This window comes from Lissotriton helveticus, chromosome 7, assembly GCF_964261635.1.
Source record: "Lissotriton helveticus chromosome 7, aLisHel1.1, whole genome shotgun sequence".
Classification (NCBI taxonomy): domain Eukaryota; kingdom Metazoa; phylum Chordata; class Amphibia; order Caudata; family Salamandridae; genus Lissotriton; species Lissotriton helveticus.
The window spans coordinates 124,974,612-124,996,130 of record NC_136068.1 but is presented as its reverse complement, the minus strand read 5'-3'; the positions used below and the strand labels follow the sequence as shown (position 1 = coordinate 124,996,130).

At 42.9% G+C, this 21,519-nt stretch overlaps 1 protein-coding gene across 1 annotated transcript in view; it reads left to right on the top strand.

The window, feature by feature from the left end:
* Nucleotides 1–21,519, top strand: part of DNAJC5 (DnaJ heat shock protein family (Hsp40) member C5) — a 244,403-nt gene that overhangs the window by 153,423 nt on the left and 69,461 nt on the right. Inside the window, exon 3 of the mRNA XM_078651667.1 lies at nt 19,268–19,385. Within this exon, the coding sequence (XP_078507793.1) occupies nt 19,279–19,385 (107 nt within the window). The 5' untranslated portion in view covers nt 19,268–19,278. The remainder of the gene's footprint in view (nt 1–19,267; nt 19,386–21,519) is intronic.

The window sequence follows — 21,519 nt, the reverse complement described above, 5'->3', positions numbered from 1 at the left end:
GTAGTATTCACATGTCATCCATATTGGCAGTCAAGAGTGCTTGATCTGGAGAAGCACAAACTCAGGATTCAGAACATAACAGTGGTTAGCATTGACTTTAATAATAGAATATATTTCTACCCAAACAAACCTTTTTTTAGCAGCATCATGATAATGAAAGACTGGGGGGGGGGGGGGGAGGACATAATTTACTAACTTGTACTATGCAGTTTGCATGCAGCTCTTTGATGGCAGTTCAAAGCTCACTGTGCTAGATTAGAATTGTAACTTATGAACTGCATAGTAACAACAGAATCTTTGACAAAAGCAGTAACCGACTGAGCTATGCACATAAAATACTGTTTTTATAGATGCATGGTACACGTTCTTTGTAGCAGGCATATTAACCCTCTGCGCTAACTTAGATGAGTCAAAGCTGCCACTGGACAAAACTCGCATCTCTCTCCAGCAGGTATATTGATAACCAGAGTTATCTTGATGCTTTTATTGTTGCCTGAAAACTGCTGATAATAGAAGGAACTTTACAATGCTTTTAAAACTCCTGCCTACGGACCCCCTGGAAATGTCACAGACCCCTGGGGTTTTGCGGACCACAGTTCGGGATCTACTGATTTAGTGTTAATTAGCCTCAAGACTGTAGTTGGATAAAATACCCAAGACACTATATATCCTTTAAAAGGCTAAATCTGTTGTATTTATAAATGCCTGTTACTTGATGTTGCCAATCTCATAGCACACTGGCTATGTACGTTGCTGTGGTGTTTTCGGCTTTTCATTATACAAGGCTCTGTGGTTCTCCTGTTGTGTATCCAAACAGTTGTGTTTCTATAGCCAAGACTTGCTTTTTGAGGTTAATACCATGTCACTGCAAAAATTCAGAGGCAGATTAGTCTGTAGTGGAGCTAACTAGATTCTGGGTTATACAGGACTTCAAGTTTTCTCTCTTGATCCGTCTGTCATGGTTTAGTTTTCCTGATGGCCATAGTAAGGATCGAAGTCCTAACCCAGGGTTAATTTTAATCTTAGTACAATAGTCAGGAATGAGTTCCTCAACACAGGGGTTACCCCCTTACCCCAGCCATTTCTTGTTCTTTACTGCATCGTCAGGCTTCTGAGTTGAATGCATTGTCCAAGAGGAGGACATAAGACTTATTCTACAGGTTTTATGTTCCTATTCATCCTGTTCTGTACTACTCCCACCATGTCAGAATCCTTTGAGAGCTTGTGAGTGTTGAAACATACCCGTCTGGTTGCTGTGTAAAACATTTTGCCATTGTCCAGCCTTCATATGGACAGACATACGGACCCCTCTATCCTGGTCATTATTTCTCACCAGAGCAGTCGGCTACCGGAGTGGACTTGACCTGGTGTTCTTAATGCCAGCTAAATATTATTTTATTGGCTGAAGTTGAACCCGTTCTCTGAAACTCTTTGGGTGACATATTTTTGGGATCCATAGAGAAGAATGCAGATTCTTGGTCACTGACCCTGTTCCTGATGGTGGGACCTGCTCTGTCACGCACCAGAGCTAGTTTGATGAAATACAGGTTTCCTGCATTTGGTCTAAAACTGGAGTAAAATGGTGGAATCTCTTTTCCACAATGCCTCACATTCTCTCAACTTCCCTTCAACCTGCCTAATAGTCGGCACCACTTTTGACCTTTCTTAAACCAACGGACTAAATGTTTTTTAAATTTTAAGAGGAATTATTTAAAAAATAGGTAAGTGTCAGGTTTGAAGCTCATGCAGGACAATGAGATAGTGGCTGTGGATTAATAGTGAAGTAAGGTTTCTTTCCAGATGATCCTCCCACGTTTTGAATGAGACAGAGACTTCCAGTACGACATAACTCGAGATCTACTACGGTGGCTCTGCAGAAAACGAAGAAGAAACTGATCTCTTTTGGAACTGGTCATCAACTGCGCATGTGTTTTTGACCTCAACCGTACATGTGTTTGACATTAAGTGTTTCAATGTAAAAGGAGACCCACATCTCAACGGTGAGCATCTTGGCACAATACCAGTTTTTTACGTCAAGGGCTTTGAGGTCGAACAGGAACGCCGTCTTTTGTTCTGTGTATGTCTCTTTGGTTCTACCCCTCAAGGTATCCTTGGAGTATGAAGAGTGAGCAGAGATAAATTACACTCTCTATCCTTGCCCTTCGGGGCACCCTGAAGCTGCCTTCTGGAGTCTCTCCTGTGGACCTTTGCACCCTGATCTTCTGACTGTTCTTTAGTGTCATCCGTCCCCAACCCTCTCCCGGACATTTTCTGGCAGTGGTTGCCCCACAAATATAAAGACTGAACTCTGTGCTCCAGGATCCTGTTAGCAGGAACCGGAAAAAAACAACCTATCTGGCACCTTCAAGGTATGTTGGATGATGCTCTTAAAATCACAGTGACAGTTTTTGACTCCATATTGCAGCCTGTTGACTGGCATGATCAATCGTTCCCTTTTTTAAAAAAATTTCTTTCAATAAGGCTAGTAAAAGATGTTTTCTAGCCTCCTTTCTTGGTGTAGTGACAATTTATTTTAATTCAATACCTTTTTTAAATGGAACAAAAATGCAGTTTAGCCCTCTTTAACCTTGAATAGGCTGCAAAAAATGTTTTTTCTACGGAAGCACAGTTTTCTACTGAATAGGTTTGCGCAGCTATACATATGTATATTTCAGAAATATTTTGGGCAAAGTGTTCTGGGATCCTGTATGTCAGGACAATTCTGTGCGTATAACTTTGAGGATTGCAGTAGAAGAGAATTAGGATTACAGCTAAGTAACTTTTCCTTCTTAGGTGTTTACGACGAGTCCATAGAAAGGAGTGTTTCTTAGGTGCCAGGGGCAGTTCTTTATTGCCATGGCTACTTCTGTACATGCAAAAAATGTGTGGTCTTGCTCGGAATATTCAAAATGCTGATCCTCCAAAGCCATCTGCTCTACTATCCTATTTATCCCATTACAGGCCTTTTTGTTTGCTCCCTTGCTTTCAGCAACCGCTACCTGTTTGAAGGCGATTCCATCCCAGGTACAGCAGGATGTCCTTCTGCTTAAAAATGCTGAGAAAACTGAACCCTGTATTTTTTCATAATGCTCCCTGCTCCCTCAGCCCATGCTCCGACTCCATTAGTGCTTGTCTCCAGAGATTTAATAAAAAAAAAAATGGGAATGAAACAAGCATTGACAAAGCTAACCGGTCTCACCTGTGCACAAGCTATTGTCTTTGCCAATATGATTTAGCCATGGTGTACAGCAGCGTGGCAGCTGTTCAACATGGTAAAGTTAGCAGCATCGAAAGGAGTGGCATAGAGTAGAGTGGAGTGGCGTGGAATGTTGTGGAGTGGCGTGGCGTAGAGTGTAGTGGTCTAAAGTGGCACAGAGGGATTTGCGTAGAGTGGAGTGGCATAGAGTGTAGTAGATTACCAGAGTGGAGTGACGCAGAGCGTCCTAGATTGAGGTAAAGTAGAGAGAACTGGTGTAGAGTGGAGTGGCATGGTGTAGAGGGGCATGGCGTAGAGTGGCATGGAGTGGTGTAGAGTGAAGGTGGCATAGAGTGGAATGGAGTATGCATGATGTGGTAGCGCACTGCCATTATATAAAAGGTTTTTTTAATTAAAATTACTATTATATTTTCACAGACCTACAGTTTCCTTGATACAATTATACAGTGCACAAACAATAATGCTGCCATTACAGACAACGCATTTTCTTTTTATAGGACCATTAGGTTTTGATAGTATTAAAATATTTGTATCCACCACACTTTTGATGTACAAATCATTTGCTTTTCTAATTCTGATATATTCTGAAATATTTGCAAAACTATTTACAGACATTTAAGTTTTGTTGGGTCCTAGAAAAAAGGCTTTCCTTTCACAACCCCAGATTGTCACATGCATCCTCTCACTTTAAAGCCAGAGGAACACAAGTAAACACTAACTTCCCTTGATAGAGCCTGACATTTGACCTTGGTCTTTGAAGGCACAGCAAATATAACAAGATAAGAGCGAACTATAAAGGCCTGTTTACAGAAAGCAAACACTTGTGGATGAGTACAGTAATCATGCAATGTTCCCTGAGAGGGACAAAGACATCCAAGACAGCCTAACAAGTAAAGCCTACAAATAGAAAGGAAGCAAATGAGAGTTGCAGAGCCAATGGTAAGTAATGGGCAGAATGCACTCCTAGGTCAGCTTTCAGAATGTCCCCAACAAATCTTTAGCAGCCATACAGCTGCACTGTCTAGTAGGCTTTGACCTTAAAAGGGAAGAAAGAACACAACCATACGGCCAGTGCTTGATGCAGCTGAACTTCTCAAAACTTTAAGACTCGGGCAGTCTGAGAAAAATTGAAGTGTGACTTCCTTTCCCAGTTTATCCTTCCTCTTTTAAGAATCATTGTAGATACTGGTACGGACGTCATGGAGCCATTACATGGCTTAGCTAGTCACTCAGCACGACCTTGTTCCTGCACCCAAATCTGCTCACTCCTGAGAAAACGATGAATTTGGTGTTGGACATGTGCCATTGAGTGTGGTATCTGATGGTATAACCATTGATTGTTGTTGAACATCATTAACAGTTGCACTGCAAGAATCATGCAGTCAGAGATACTAAAATGAAAGTGGTAGCAGGATTTGAATTGAGGTTGTTGGATCTATTGAAGGCTGTGGGTGAAGTACAAATAAAGAGACTTATTACTGGAAAAGTGTTCTGTTTGCTTCTGGAAGTGCTGCATCGAGGAACACGTATACATGACTCTGTGTGATACTGTTCTTCCCTTATGAAGGATCACTCTATTTAGTGCGTCTTAAGGTGCACATTTTTGATGTGCTTGGGCTACTGGTCAGGACCTCGGTTCTAGGGTTTGTATTTTATGGGAGCTGACCCAGCAGGGCTGCCTCTTCGAGATGCCCAGCAAGAACTGCCTGTTGTGTGCAGTTGAGCATAGAGAGAAATGGTAGTTTCCTAAAGCCTACTCCTGATTATGTGAGGTTTCTCCCCTGCCTCTCCTTTCTTGAACAGGAATCTGGAAGCCTTTGCCCAGACCTCCTTCCATTTGTGCATTTGAGTGCTTGCGGGAGGGTACCTCTGTGCACACAGAACCTGTCCAGGCCATCTCCTGTTTCTGTTCCGAAATTGCTACTTTGGGTCACAGATTCAATGAAGTGTGAAGATGACCTCCATCTCGATATGAGGACAGGTGACTGTGGGGATGGAAAATTGGCCCATGCACTCCATCAAGGGAAGGTGGCCTAGGGTGTGGAATTTTCGAAAAGACCTGACCCGGGCCAGGATGCTTGCCGACAAAGATGGCACTCGCCCTTTATCAAGGAAAGGGAGCCCGGGTGTCACATTTTATAAAAAATCTACTTCTCGACAGACGGATTCTTCAGAAATTTACTTGTCTTGTAAAAAAATTCACTTGTCCTTTTTGGTGCATGCAGTAAGGTGGCAAATTGTGGAAGCGTTCTTATTCTGTCGGAGCTCCGATGATGACCTCTCTGATTATGTTGGGCTTTATATCAGGTCAAATCAGATTCTAGCAAGTACCCGATTTTGCCACTTTTTTGCTAATCTACATTCAAGGGTTAGAGTAGGTGGGATTTAGTAATTCCAAGGTTGGTGTGCCCTGTGAGTAAGTGTTTCCTTACAACATTTAAATATTTTAACCGCTTCAGCGCGGCACGAATTTTCGCGCTGTGCTGAACGTTCTAATGAGCCAACGGGCTCATGACGGAACGGTTCCGTCATGAGCACAGGCCAACCGACGCTCATGACGGAACCGTTCCGTCATGAGCATGGAAGGGGTTAAGGGTATTCATCAATTCCTCACGAATCTCTTCTCACACTGTAAAATGTTGAAATTTTACACCTAACAAGGGCGCAAGAGGTTAACCTTTTCCAGGGTGTAATAAACAGGGAGCTCAGGGAAAGTGAATTTGTAATCACTCAACACTCATGCAACACTGTAATTTACAAAGGTTTGTTAGGAGTACAGTTTGCAAGCCTGGTTCTGTAAACACGTGAATTCCTGGAAGTTGTGAATCTGCACCAATGCATGGCCATGTACCTGTGGGTGCACTTTTTTTGAGTTTGTAAGAATCAGGCCCCTAATTTATTTTTATGTTGCACACAATATTACCTATAATGTTTTAAGACTAATTCTCCACTATGCATATTTTATTCTGGCATGGTGCAAACCTGTTTTACTGACCGATACCTCAGATAAATTATATTTAATGTTGCACAATACTTGACCGATACCTCAGAAAAATTATATTTAATGTTGCACAATACTTCAGCAAACATTTTTCATAGTGTTACTTTTTGTAAACATTTTATTTTGAAAGCAAACAATCGCCAATCTTGCTTTCGTGCTCATGCATGTTGTTGTATATAATTAGGGAGCATTCTGGGACAATTATAAATAGTCTCAAATTGTTGTATTTTGGAGACCTGATTTTTTTATCCTGGTCTCGGTGTCAGTAATGCAATCTTAGTTCGCAGTAGTTCCTGAGAGCGCTTGCTTTACTAGTAAAGGTGTTATTATTAATGAATCATATATGTTGGTTTGAACAACTTATACATATGGATTCAAATGTTTCCTTAAGTGGCAGACAATCCCCTTTAACAGATCCATACTGTGGTACTGTAAACTTGCAGCTAAAGGGATTGTGCTGCACAGAATTGGGCCTTATTGTCCAATAGACAAAATAAACATGAACACTTGTCCTTGACCCCAAATATTATGTCCTCAGTTCCAACCCCCTGCTAGTATTCGAAAAGCCAGGATATAATGATCTCTAAATGCTAAGTGGAACCCTGGATAAAACATCTGAAGGGGACTGGCTGGCTCCGGATAGGGGACGGAGTGAGAAGACAGCCACCGTTTTGTAGTAGCAGAAAGAATGAATGTGTAGTAGTTGAAAAGAGTTTGTGTTCCTTTGTTAGGATTCAGTCAGTCATTTGTAACACACAAATCCTTTTTTGCTAGATTCTGCCACTTCTACTCCCCGCCCCCAAACCACGCTTTTCAAGGTGACTGAGATTTATGGAACTTTAATGATTTGTGCATCCCAAGGATGTGAATTAGAGTTTTAGAATCTTAAAGGGTGAGTGTTGTGAATGCAGACAAATGTCATAATTCTTCAGGAAACAAAACTATCTGAAAGCAAATCATCCATTGAAGCAGGTTTGAAAGAAAACAGTTTCCAATCTCAGTCATCTACGAATAGAGGGGTTTCTGTATTACGGAATGTACAGAGGATATCCTTGTCTAATATTAGAACAAACCCTTGAGGTACATGGCTCATCACAAGAGTTAAGTGTAGGGAGGATATGTTCAAACTGGAATTAATATGCTATCCCAGCATAGGCAGAACCAAATACTTTGAGTTTCTACTAAATATGGATGGACTTCCACTATCCCTTTATCATAGAATCTATGTTGGGTGTATAACTAGATAGACCTCTGAAACTTGTAAGCATAGTTACCACAGCTGTGATAAACAAAGGATTTACACGTGACATTTGGAAGATGCACTCAGACCCAAGAAGCTTTAATTTCATTTCTGGAAAGTTTGGCCATCAGTAGAGATTAGACAAGTTCTTAATGGAAGACTAGCAGAAAGAGTCCTGACTTTTCACTTAATGATATCCCCAGACAGGGATATCATTAAGATTGAACAAGGGAATGCATTGGTAAAAAGTAGACGGATTCTCTGTAGAAGGCTCTTCCTGGAAGCAGTCAAGAAATTATTGCACTCCAGGCCAGATTAAATCCTTCAATTCAGGTTGGCTCAATCCTCCGTGAAAGAAATGAGAGATGTGTCAAAAGTACTTCAAAGGTTTATTTAAAGAAATTTCTGTAGGTCTCATGAGCTAAAGATTGAGAGCTAGAGGAGAAACTGAAGGACTTTGAAACTAAATGGCATTGTTACCATAAGCCAGTGGATCAAAAATAAATTATTCATGCTTTTCCTCACATGCAATAAGTCCAGACTATTCAGTCTATGATCGCAATGTTTCAGGCTCGATCTTGGATCATGGTGAGATAAGTTGTGAGGCCATTCTTCTGATCGTGAAGGCCTTCCTGCCTGATCGTGAAGGCCTTCCCGTCTGATCGGGAAGGCCTTCCTCTTCATCCATAAAGGAGAGACTGGTGCAGGTTTTCATGGAAAACGCCTCCTGTTGTTATACTTCAACAGGCAGGGCAATGCTGGGCCTGGGTCCTGTGTCAGGCAGCTCTTGACTTGAGGTGGTTATAGCGCCAGGACATTTACCTGACTGCAAACCACCTAGAAGGGTCACTAAGCACCATACCAGATGAACTGAGCAGATGGCGTCTGGAAGATCACAATGTGAGGAGAACCCTGGCCAGATCTTTTCGCTACCATCACAACACGCAGTTTTGAAAGATTTGCCCTTTGATGTTGCATAAGAACACTGATGCACTGTGGCTGAGTGGAAGATGGGGCTCCTTTATTTGTTCCCACCCTGCCTCTCCTGGCTAGAGTTCTGAAAGAGATCAAGAACAACCTGGCCTAAGCGATTCTGGTTGCTCCGGATACCTGGACCTTCTGGCCATGAGCATCTGTCTTCCGATGTCGTTACCGCTTCATGAGGACCTTCAGCCTTGGGAACACGGCACGGTCCTCCACCCTAATCTTTTCAATCTACATGGGTGGCAACAGAGTGGCAGCAACTGACTGCGTTTAATCCCCCACCTGCATTTGTGGATTTCGTTCTTGTCAATGGGTTTAGGGCCCATTCCTACAGGGCCAAAGCTGCCTGTCCTGGAACTTTGTCACGTCCCAACGTGTATCAGTGCATATGTTCACAAAACACTGCTGCCTTGACAGCCAGACCCAAAAGGAGTGATTATTTGGCTGTTCAGTCCTGCAGGACTTTTTGGTCTGTCTTTCCTCAAACCCGCTACCAGGGGAGGTACTGCTTTTGCATATATTCTGGTGAGGAATCTGCAGTTGGAAGTATCCATGAAAAGATCAAGTTATTTACATTTGGTAATGCTCTTCTACTCTTTCTAACAGTACATTCCTCACTGCCCTCCTACCTCCCTGTTCTGTTGAATGGATTCTTTTTCGATCTAAAAACATCCCAAATTGGAGATGTGCACACTAGCATAAATATTTGGTTTTGGGTTCCACGTTCAAGGACGTGGACGGTGCACTGAAAGAAACTGGTGTAAGATCGCTTGGGTGGTCGTTTCTAGGGCAGAGTGGAGTCTACGTGAAGCCGCACTATGCCACCTACTGGCTTCCAGTGGCTATGCTGAAAACGATACGGATCTGGTCTGGCACCTGAAAATATTCTAAGGGTAAGGGATCTATAGTTACATAGATTATCTGTGTTACTGAAGGCAAGTGACTTGTTCATCTTTTCTATGTATTCTTTATAAGAGCCTCTTGATGCTGTCAGTAGTAAAGCCAGCCTTACATTGTCATTTAAATAGTGATGCCAATAGTAAATGTGATGTCAACACTTATGTAATCAGTTGCATTTGTAATGTCATCATCAGTAACCCCTTCGCTGCTTTTGATGACCAACGGCTGTCGCCCGCACTACCTTCATACTGCTGTGCTGTTGGCGGTTGCGGCCCCCGCCGCGGTTAACACTGGTGACATCAACTATAACAAATAGCTACCGTAAGAAAATAGATACCCTAAAAGATCATATAGATCATAAAGGCTGTGGTTGGCCTGACTAGATGTCCTCAGAGTTTGCACGTAGACTGCAAATGAGCAGTACATCTGTATGCCATCACATACAGAGACAATGCTGATTGCATGGAGCTGGAAGTGTTCAGAAGTGCTGGTTTGAAACTAAATACATTCCGCCAGGTAATATGTAGAGAATAGTCTTCCTCCTATAGAGAGAGCAATATTCACAAAAGTCTACCCTCAGCAGCTGCAGGTCATCCCAGGGAACTTGCAGAGAAGAAAGACTGTTGCAGTGTTGCTACCAAGGAACAGATCTCCTTATAAATATTAAATATATTTGTAAGACTGCAGTACTACTGTCAAAAAATTAGTAGTCCTCGCACATAGAGGGAAAGAAGTATTTCTTGGATAGTAACAGAATTGGAAAAAAAGCCAATCGTTTGCAGCTTCTGTGATGCATTGAAAAGGGCACTAGAAGGCCTTATGGTTGCTTAGCTAACAATAATTCGCGAATATCAGTTTTTTAAAGTTGTGATTAATATCTATAAAGATCCCTCACTAAAGGGTTTTCAGGACATTGTAAGTTTTTTTGTATTTTTGTGTATTACATTAATTGCTAATTGGTCTTAGTAGACAGCCATAACCTTGCTTAACAGATTAACTGGCAGATGCATCACCGTAGCCTTTTGCTATTCCTAAATAGCGATTTTTAAGGAATCGCTATTTAGGAATAGCAAAAGCCTATGCATGTAGGAATCGCTATTAAAATAGCGATTCCTAAACATTCCTTAATTGCTACTCGCAAATTAAGGAATGCTGTCCCATTCATTCCTATGGGCCTACAGGCCCATAGGAATGAATTGGAGATTGCATGAGCAATTTGCGAGTACCAGTAGGTACTCGCAAATTACTCATGCAATTTCAAGGGTGCAAGGGTGTCAAAACCCCCTGAAATTGATCTCTGCACAAAAGTGCTTTTTTCAAAGTTTTAGCAAATTACCATGAAGTTCAACTTCATGGTAATTTGCTACTCCTATTAGCGAATTCGCTATTTTTTTGACTTTCATGCATTGCATTTAAGGAATCTCAATTTGGGATTCCTTAAATGCAATCGCAATTTAAGGAATCTCAATTTAGAGATTCCTTAAATTGCGATTTTTGCATTTGGGATGATGCATCCCAAATGCAAAAATACCGGGAGCAAAGGGCAGATTCTGAGAATTTGCCCCTTTGCTCCTGGTATTTACTTTAATGCATATGCCTGTTGTTTTTTTAATCACTGATGTTATATTATGTAATTCTGTATTAACATAACCATTCACCCACAGAGCTCAGTCAGCATGTGTGTCTCCTAGCTGGCAAGAATAGCAGCGTTGTAACCCCATGAACACAGCAGATTTGTGACTAATGTTTGGTGTTTCAGCATCTGCTACCTGGATTAGTTGGCCAGGAAAGGGTTAAAGAAGAGCCGTGAAGGGACACAGCCAGTGTGTAAATACCTGTTAATCCACCACGTGCTAGGAGTAAGGCTAACTTAATCCCAACCCAGGGGTCGCTTTGCCGGCGGAAGCTGATCTGTCTGCATTAACTGGCAGTTGGAGCTAATCTGGGAATGTTTTTATAGATTTCACCAAAGTGTGCAGCCACAACCCTGCCAGTCTGTGCATGCTGAATCCTGCCAGCCCCCTGTAGTCACAGACTCAACAAGCAATAGCACAGTCCACAGGCCTCACCTATGAGAGCTATTGACATGGGCAATGTTTTTAGCCATGCTGTACTGCACCACGGACGCTTTAGCAGTGGGGCTTAAACTAATTTAAGAAAGCGCTATGACGCAGCCAGGGTTAATTTCCTTTTTTCTTTTTATAATAAAAAAAGTGCATTAACACCGGATGAATCAGTCCTTTTTTTTATTCATATTTTTAGCCATGCTTCCCAGAAGTCATGCTACTATACAGCATGGTTACAAATCATTGCCAAAGTTGGCAATAACCATGCTGTTCAGCATGAACAAAAAGCAATGTCAAAGCCAATAGGCTTAAAGCCGAGACCTATTGGCTTTGCTAGTGCTTTTTAGGTCTCGGCCCAACACTCCGGTGATTCTGAGCTAATCCATGCGTTTGCCTTTGCGTGAAAAAAAGAAAACACTTGACATTTGGCAAAAAATCCAATAATGTAAAGAAAGCAATTGTGCCCATGCCTTTGTGAAAATTTATTTGGAAGCAGATAACCTCTGTTTTCACATTAAAAGCTGATGACATCTTTTGTGCAGTAAACATCCATTTTACAGGAGAAAAGGGCATCTTTGAAGTGTGTGTGGTATAGTAAAACATTGCTACAAATGACAAGAGGTTTTAACAAGGACAGCAGGGAAGAATAATAAAAGTATTACCTCAGCCACAGCTCGATCAGCGAAAGGAGAGCAATCAAGTTGATGTAATCAGTGCCTGGTCCATGCTTCAGTCGAAAGAAAAGGAAGTGAAGCCAGCATGTGCGGGCCAATTACAAGGCAACAAATAAATGTAACAATGATGTTAACAAATGTAAATCAGTGTGCTGGCTGCAGGCCCTTGTTGCATAAATTATCTCTTGCAAATCAGAGCGCATGCGCTGTTGCAGATCAGACCTAAAAAGCAGACCAACAGCGTGGAGCTGCGAACGATGACAACCTGGCCATGGGCCTGAATTGATGACATGCAACCAATGCTATAGGTCTGGTAATGAATATATATCATTTGCGGACACTGATCTGTCTGGCGTGTAGCATGTGACAAAGGCCTAAAGTGAGGAAATGCGGCCCTGTAGCAGTAGTTTACTTCCTTCTCCCTCTGGTCCAAGCCTTCAAGAGGAATGTGACCAAATATCTCTGACAAGACTACATAGAGTACCCTTCGAGACTACACCTCCATCCATGCCACCTCTGTACCATCGCATGTCGGAGGATCATCTGGCCCTTGTCCAACAGGAAGTTTTAGCACTCTTAGCCAAGGGAGCCATCTAGCGCGTTCTTGTCCCTGAAGTAGGTTGTGGTTGCTATTCCCACTACTTTCTGGTGCCCAAGAAGGACAAAGGCCTGCATCCAATCTTGGATCTCGGGAACGTCAACCGCTTCCTCCGGAAGGAGAAGTTCAAGATGTTGATGCTCGCTTGGGTCCTGTCTGCCCTCGGCCCTGGAGACTGGGTGATAGCGTTGGACTTGCAGGATGCTTATTTTCACATCCCCGTCCTGCCGTCCCACCAGGGGTTACCTGTGGTTCAAGGTAGGCCACGAGCATTTTCAGTTTACTGTGCTCCCATTTGGCATTACCAGTGCCCCTCGGGTGTTCACAAAAGTGATGGCGGTGGTCGCAGCTCATCTGCGCAGATCAGGGGTTCCAGTAGTCCCCTATCTCAACAACTGGCTGTTGAAGGTGGGCTCGCCCCAGGCTGTTGTCTCCCACCTCCAGACTACGGCCGACCTCCCGCATTCGCTCTGGTTCTCCATCAACGTGCTGAAGTCACACCTGACACCATCTCTTCATCGTAATGGTTCTGGATACGACGCAGTTTCGGGTCTATCCTCCTGAACAGCGAGTCCGGGATATGATTCCGATCTTTCAGCCTGTATCCCAGGTTTCGGTCAGGATAACCGTCCGGCTCCTGGGCCTGATGGCCTCCTGTGTCCTGCTGGTGGACCATGCCATATGGCATATGTGGGCTCTGCAGTGGGACCTGAAGTTCCAGTGGGCACTTGTAACAACAAGAGAGGAAGAGAACGGAATCAACGCTCCTACTCCCCTCGAGAGAAATCAAAAAAACAACTAAGAAGCATCATGCTAAATGAAAATTAGAAAAGGAGAGCAAGCATGTAGCGACACTCACAGTCCAGGATCAACTATGAGAGAAACCTCATTAGGTTGTTCAGAGAGCCCTCACTCACCAACCTAGTTGGTGACCTGCTTCATCATCGGGCCCCACCAGGAGTGTCCGAATGCCACCCTAGTGTGTGCAACACCAGGTTACTGTGGAGCTGTTTTTTTTGTGATGCGTGAAATGTGAATTTGGTGATTTAAAATGTCCCCATTGTGTCAAAAAAGAGCTTTATTAGTTTTGCCAATTGGACATATATAGAAACAGAGGTGTAGGATAAAGGACCACAATTAAAAGTCCGATTTTATCCCTCGTGTTAGGTCAACATGTTTCTGCCTATGTGAAGGTAGTTATACAGGCATTAGTCAGGACCATAGTTGATCCTGGACTGTGAGTGTCGCTACATGCTTGCTCTCCTTTTCTAATTTTCATTTAGCATGATGCTTCTTAGTTGTTTTTTTGGTTCCAGTGGGCACAACATCAGGGGAATCTGTCTGATTGCGTTCAGATCTCGGAGGGCACTGCCCGACAATTGCAGTGGTGACTAATGAACCAGGATTGGGTCAATAGCAGATCCCTCTCCCTTCCCCAACCAGAGTTCACAATGGTGGCCTATGCATCCCTTCTGAGGTGGGGCAGCCACATGGGAGAGGCAGAGATCAGAGGACTCAGTCTCCGGCGGAGTCCGGGCTCCACATCAACCTTCTGGAGCTTTGGGCGATCCATCTTGCTCTAAAAGCATTCCTTCCCTCTGTCCGGGGAAGAGTAGTCTAGTTCCACAACTAATCATTACAACAGACACATCTTTACACTGTTTGGGGGGGGGGGGTGTACATGCAAGATCTCACAGTGTGTGGTCAATGGTTCAGTGGTCTTCAATGGAAATGTCTTTACACTTCAGTCATCTCTAGCTTCTTGCGATTCAATTAGCTCTCAAAGCTTTTCAACATCTTCAACACAAGGTGGTTCTAGTCCACACAGGCAACATGACTGTCATGTATTACATTAAAAAAACAGGGAGAAACGCACTCCATACAGTGTTCTCTAGCTCACTGCATATGGCATAGGGCCATACATCACATCATTCACTTCCTAGCAGAATACCTACCAGAGATGTACAATTACTTCGCAGGTGCACGAATGGGAATTCAGCACAACTTTACTTTACTCATACTTCCAACTGGGGAGCCCGGGAGGTAGATCTGTTTGCCACACAATAGAATGCGAAATGCCAAAGCTTCGCCTCCAGGTTTTCTCACCCTCATTTCAAGGGCAATGCCCTATGGATCTATTGGTCAGGGATATTTGCCTACGTTTTTCCTCCTCTCCCACTAATTCCTCAATTGGTTCAGAACCTCAGGCAAACATCCCTCACACTGATCCTATTAGCCCCAACATGGACTCAAAAATCGTGGTTCACAACTCTGCTACAGCTATCAGTTGTGTCACATGAGAAGTTGCCAATTTGGCCACACCTAACTCGGGATAAGGGCAGGATCATACACCCCAAGCTCCTCAATCTAGCGATTTGGCTCCTGAGATCCTAGAGTTTGGATACCCACATTTTCAACAAGAATGGATGTCCATTCTTAAACAAGCTTGTTCGACCACCTCACAGGCATGCTATGCATCAAAGCTGAAAGATTTGTACACTATTGCTTAACAAAACAGATCCACCCACTCTCACCTATGGGACAAGATCTTATTTGTTACCTACTTCACCTACAACAGGCAGGCCTAGCCTACACTTACATTCACTTACATTTAGAAGCACTTGCTGCGTATATGCAAAACAGACCGCATACATCTTTGTTTAAAATTCCAGTTATCAAAGTCTTTATGGAAGGACTTGAAAGGGTTATTCCACCCTCCATTCCACCAGCACCAATCTGAAATCTCAATATAGTCCTCACCAGACTTATGGGTCCTCCTTTAGAACTATTACATGTATGTGATCTACAGATTTTCACATAGAAAGTAAACTTTTTAGTAGCTATAACATCCCTCAGACGGATCAGCGAACTTCAGGCACTCACTTTGGAGGAACAGATTTTCTAAGTCCGTCCTGATAAACTAGTACTAAGAACAAATCTAAAATTTCTCCCTAATGTGGGTTCTTCTTTTCATTTAAATCTGTCCATTGATGTCCTAGTTTTCTTTCCAAAACCAGACTCCATAGCAGAGAGAGCACTTACATTGAAAAGACAAAATCCTTTAATACAACTCTGCAGCTTTTTGTCGTTTTTTCTAACCTTCGAAAAGGCTCTCCAATTTCCATACCAGGAATTGCAAGCTGGATAGTAAGATGTACACAAACTTGCTACCGCAGGGATCGCTTCTCACCTCCTCTGACAACTACAGACCATACAGAAAGCCACACCCAGACTCCTCCTGGATCTCCCTAGAGAAACCCACGTCACCCCCTACCTCCGCGAACTCCACTGGCTCCTGGTACAGAAATGATGCCAGCTCGTGCTCCTGACCCATGCATACATGGCCGTACAAAACTGTGGACTTGCCTTCTTGAACCATCGCCTGAACTTCCATCAGCCCACCAGACACCTCTGCTCCGCATCCCTTTCTCTAACCCTCACCTTCACATCCGACGTAGCATATGCAGAGGTCACTCCTTCTATCTAGCAGTGAAGACATGGAATGAGCTACCCTATCATGTTCGGACCTCCCCATCTCTTCCAGAGTCCCGAAAGTCCTTGAAGACTGGCTATTCAGCTAATCAACTGGACTCAGTCACTGCATGATACCCTCACAGGAGACAAGTAGCACTGTACTGACCACAAGGCCTAATTAGTGCGATCTGCTACTCCAAGACAACATTTTGCATATAAAAAAAGAGCATTTTTAGGCAGCATTCCTTTAGTGGACATCTGTAAAGCAGCCGCATGGAATAACCCACATATATTCCTCAAGCATTACTGTTGAAATGTTCTAGCTAACCAACAAGCTAGAGTGGTTCAGGCTGTCTTACAAACACATTTTCAACCATCTAGCCACCGCTTTTTGGGGAGCACTACTTTACACTCGATGCTAAGCATATGTAAAATAATAATAATAATAATAAAAGATTTATAGTGCACATGGTTACTCCATTCGGAGTGTACCCACGCTTAAGATTCTGCTCTGGCTGAGACAGTCAAGCTGCACCCACCCTGTATCTAATGCCAACACATGCTCCAATAGGAATATGTTACTTAACCTGTAAGCATCTGTTTGTAGTGTGCCGTGCCGTAGATGTATATGCACCACATGGCCCCCCCCCCAGAAGCTACTGACTGATGAACGATCTTTCCTATTATACATTTACCTTCCTACAATATAACTTACATGGTCATTTTTACTGCCTCATTTGCTGCACATGTCCTAACCTCACCCGATGAGTGAAAAACATTCTAGCAAATCGACCTACGTAATTATTATTAATGAGGCAGGTCACAATTTGCAACCCATTACAAATCGTTAAAATCACAGGGATGATGGTCTGCTGTGGTAAACTGACTACTATGCCTGTGATTGCTTTTAAATAAAGCAGTCTTTAAAAAAATGCAGCCAGTTTTCCTTAAAGGAAAATAGTTTGCATTTAAAAAAGAAAAATGAAAAGACCACTGCCTGCTCTTAAACACATTTTTACAAACTTTGGGACTGCTTCCAGTTTGCGAATGGGTTGCCACCTTCTTGAAGTAGGTGGGAAAATGCAAATGTTTTGTGACAGCATTTTGGTCGTAAAATATTCTTACATGCTGCAGCGATTCGGTATTTGGAAGAGACGTCCTAAACACGCTTCTCCCTAATACCGAATCGGTATGTATTCACAATTTTAAATTGTGATTCGGTAACATGTCATCAAATCGCAAATTGTAATTCATACATTCCAATTGTATTTTACCTGTTGCAAATGGCCTGATTCAACGAATCGGGCTGTTTGCTATTGGTAACATATATGATACATATGACCCAAAATCTTGTAACTTTTACAGACTTTTCTAATAAAATCAACTTGCAATGTCTGAGCCCAACACTAGATGGCAGGATATGCTAAGCATATGATTATATGGCACTACATGCTACCAATAGACACTTACAGGTTAAGTAACATTCTTTTTAGTGTGTACAATTGTATGTAGAAAACTAACTGATCACTAGTTATGTCTAAGGCATACTATTTCATCACAGAGATTGCTCTGTTTAACTGGCCTTGGAAGGGAGCTTGTTGTGTGTAGGACAGAATACACGCAGTGTGTTTTCTTAACATTCTGCTATGTATATTGGCACCCGTAATAGAAAATTCCAAGTCCTAGAACACAATTTTTTTGTTATTACAATTGATTGTGGGATATATTTTGAAAGGGTTATGAAAATCCTAGGACTGTTTTATCTATAGTCACGATACCATATTGGATGCCCCCTCATATTTTGAATTTTCTGTATTTTCCACTCTTACAAATGTTAGAATGATGCTAGTTTCCAACCCCTCAAGTGTTAGATTGATGGTAGCTTCCTCCTTCAAAGGGGTTAGATTAATGGTAGCTTCCTCTCTCACAGGAGTTAGATTGATGGTAGCTTATCTCCCACCAGGGTTAGGATGATGGTAGCTTCCTTCCTCACAAGGGTTGGATTGATGGTAGCTTCTCTCTCACAAGGGTTAGATTGATGGTAGCTTCTCTCTCACAAGGGTTAGATTGATGGTAGTTTCTCTCTCTCACAAGGGTTAGATTTATGGTAGCTTCCTTCCTCACAGGGGTTAGATTGATGGTAGCTTCTCTCTCTCACAATGGTTAGATTTATGGTAGGCTTCCTTCCTCACAGGGGTTAGATTGATGGTAGCTTCTCTCTCACAAGGGTTAGATTGATGGTAGCTTCTCTCTCACAAGGATTAGATTGATGGTAGTTTCTCTCTCTCACAAGGGTTAGATTGATGGTAGCGTCCTTCCTCACATGGGTTAGATTGATGGTAGCTTCCTTCTTCACATGGGTTAGATTGATGGTAGCTTCCTTCTTCACAGGGGTTAGATTGATGGTAGCTTCCTTCCCCACATGGGTTAGATTGATGGTAGCTTCCGCTCTCACAGGAGTTAGATTGATGGTAGTTTCTCTCTCACAAGGGATAGATTGATGGTAGCTACCTCCCTCACAAGGGCTTAATTGATGGTAGCTTCCTCCCTCAAAAGGGTTAGGTCAATTATAGTTTCTTTCCTCTCAGGGGTTAGATTGATGATAGCTTCTCTCTCACAAGGATTAGATTGATGGTAACTTCCTCCATCACAGGGTTGGATTGATGGTAGCTTCCGCTCTCACAAGGGTTAGAATGATGGTAGTTTCTTCCCCCACAAGGGTTAGATTGATGGTAGCTTCTCTCTCACAAGGGTTTGGTCGATGGTAGTTTGTTCACCCACAGGGGTTAGATTGATGTTAGCTTCCTCCCTCACAAGGGTTAGGTTACTGGTAGTTTGTTCCCCCTCAGGGGTTAGATTGATGGTAGCTTCTCTATCACAAGGGTTAGGTTGATGGTAGTTTGTTCCCCCACAACGATTAGATTGATGGTAGCTTCCTCACTCACAAGGGTTAGATTGATATGAACTTCCTCCCTCACAGCTGTTAGACTGTTGGAAGTTTCCCCCGCCTGAACTTTTAGATTGACAGTAGGCAGTTTCCATCTTCATGAGTATTGATTGACAACAGTTTACATCCTCACAGGCATTCACAAATATTTTTTTCATTCATACAGATTAGCTGACCATGTCAGAGCAGCGGCAACGTTCCCTGTCCACGTCCGGAGATTCTCTCTACCACGTGCTGGGGTTGGACAAGAATGCCACGTCCGATGACATCAAGAAGTGCTACAGGTGAGCTGGGAGGGAGGGTCTCTGAACACCCAGAATTAGTTGTGGGGAGGAGGCAAGAGAAGGAAATTAAACATTGGAAGCCCTGATGGAGGAGAAGAGGGCTGTTTGCACCAAATAGACATTTGGGCTGGGCAACAGAAGGGGTAAGGGTGGGAGATACATGTATCTTCAACTTGCAAGGCTAAATATTAGTCAGTAATCTGAAATCCAACAGCAGTAGTCATTACATGGAGATCAAACACATTCTACTGGCCTAGGAAGTCGGATGGTGGGACGGGCTGGCGCCACAGGTTTCCTGTTTTTGTGCAGCACATACACGGAAGGGCCGGTAGGTTGTAGCACTGTTCTTCCTGTATTTGCGAAGAACATACCTGGAGGTCATGGTTTGGAGACCCAGCTTTCTTGCACTAGTGTACCACATTTCTTTGAGGGCGACAAATGTGGCTTTCCCAATTTCCTATACTGGTGTTGTGAATACCTGTGAATTGCCCAATTTAAAACCCTCTTTTATGCAGTATACCTAGGTTAGAGGCTACGGCTAAGTTCTATATTTCATGTATTCATCTACAGCATACATAGAAGTGCAGCCAGTTTGGAATTCTAGATTTTCTATATTTGTGTAATTCTTGTCTTGGAGCATCTAGCATAGAAACCTAGACTACATGTATGTATGTAGTAGCTTCCTAGCCTGAACACTAGCTATCCTGTATTTGTCAAGGGCAAACCAGGGCAGGGGTTAGTTTGGGACCACTGACTCCATGTATTTGTGATCCAACTACCTGGTAGGGCAAATAGTGTGGGGGACTAAATGTACAGGTGCCTGTGCAGTCCATTCCTAGGAGGAGAGGCTAGAGGTTCTGGATTTCTTATGTTAGAACACCTACATTTAATGAACATGATGGGTGATTTTTGAACGTAACTAAAGCATTGTGTGGTAGCACTTCATCATTTGCAGACAGTTTATTTTCCATTGAAATGGCCACTAACTTTACTCATACATTCAGTTTTACTGGTATAGCTTTATTGACCACAAGTGAATATACAAATCTGGTTTCTATGAATATTTATCATTTGTGCATTACCAAGTAAAGTGTCTTGATCCTATTAAAATCTCTGGTTCTAGTACACTTCAGATTTGCCACATTTGCTTTCCTAACTGCTTTCCTAACTGCTAAATGCATATAGGTCATTTACAGTTATTTACATTTTGTTGTGTGTTGCAAAAAAGGACATCCTACATCCTTTTCATTCACACTCCTTGTACTCCAGCATGATTGTCAAACTTTAACCCCTTCCATGCCCGACGTCACGGTGGGCGTGTGCGGAGGACGGCCGGGGGCCGTCCGAACCACGCCCACGCCGTAAATCACCCGCACCGTGGCGGAATTTTCGCCGCGGTCAAGGGGTTAAAATCTCCTCTCACTTTGCAGTCTGAGAAAGAAAGGTAAACACCAATCCAATGTTAAAAGAAAAAGCAATTTGCCAGAAGACATAGTCTGACATTTGACCTCTGCCTTTAGAGCACTGACAAATGTGACAAGCTAAACACAGAATATAAAGGCATCTCTATTTATTGCTCTGACTTTCCCCACCCGACAACAATCAGCTCGCGACACCCTAGTGGGTCACAACGTACAGTTTGAGAAACGCTGCTGTACTGCATACTTGGTAGATGGTTAGTTTCAAGACCTTGATTCTGAATATTTATGCAGTACATACCTAGGAGGGAAGCTAGGGTTGAGTTTTACATTTTTGCATATACGTTTTACATACATAGGAGGGTGGCAAGTGTGGGGCTAAAGATTTGCTGTGTTAATTCTGTGCATATTGAATTGTAGGCTAGCTTATAGACCACGAATCAATGTATAAATGTAGTCAAAATATAGAAAAAATACATGCCTAGGAGGACGGCTAGTGAGGAGTACAGTCTAAATGTTCTGTTGTCACATAGCACATTCCTAAGTGGGCAGCTAGTGTGGTGTTCTCGATTTCCTACATTGGCGGAGTGCTTTCCATGGATGTGGCTAGATCAGTGTTTCCTAAAGGGTGGGTCGCTGTCCACTGGTTCAGAGTGAGTCGATTTTTGGTGGGTCGCCAACGTCCAAGAAAAAAACAAAAATGCCTTTAAATGCTT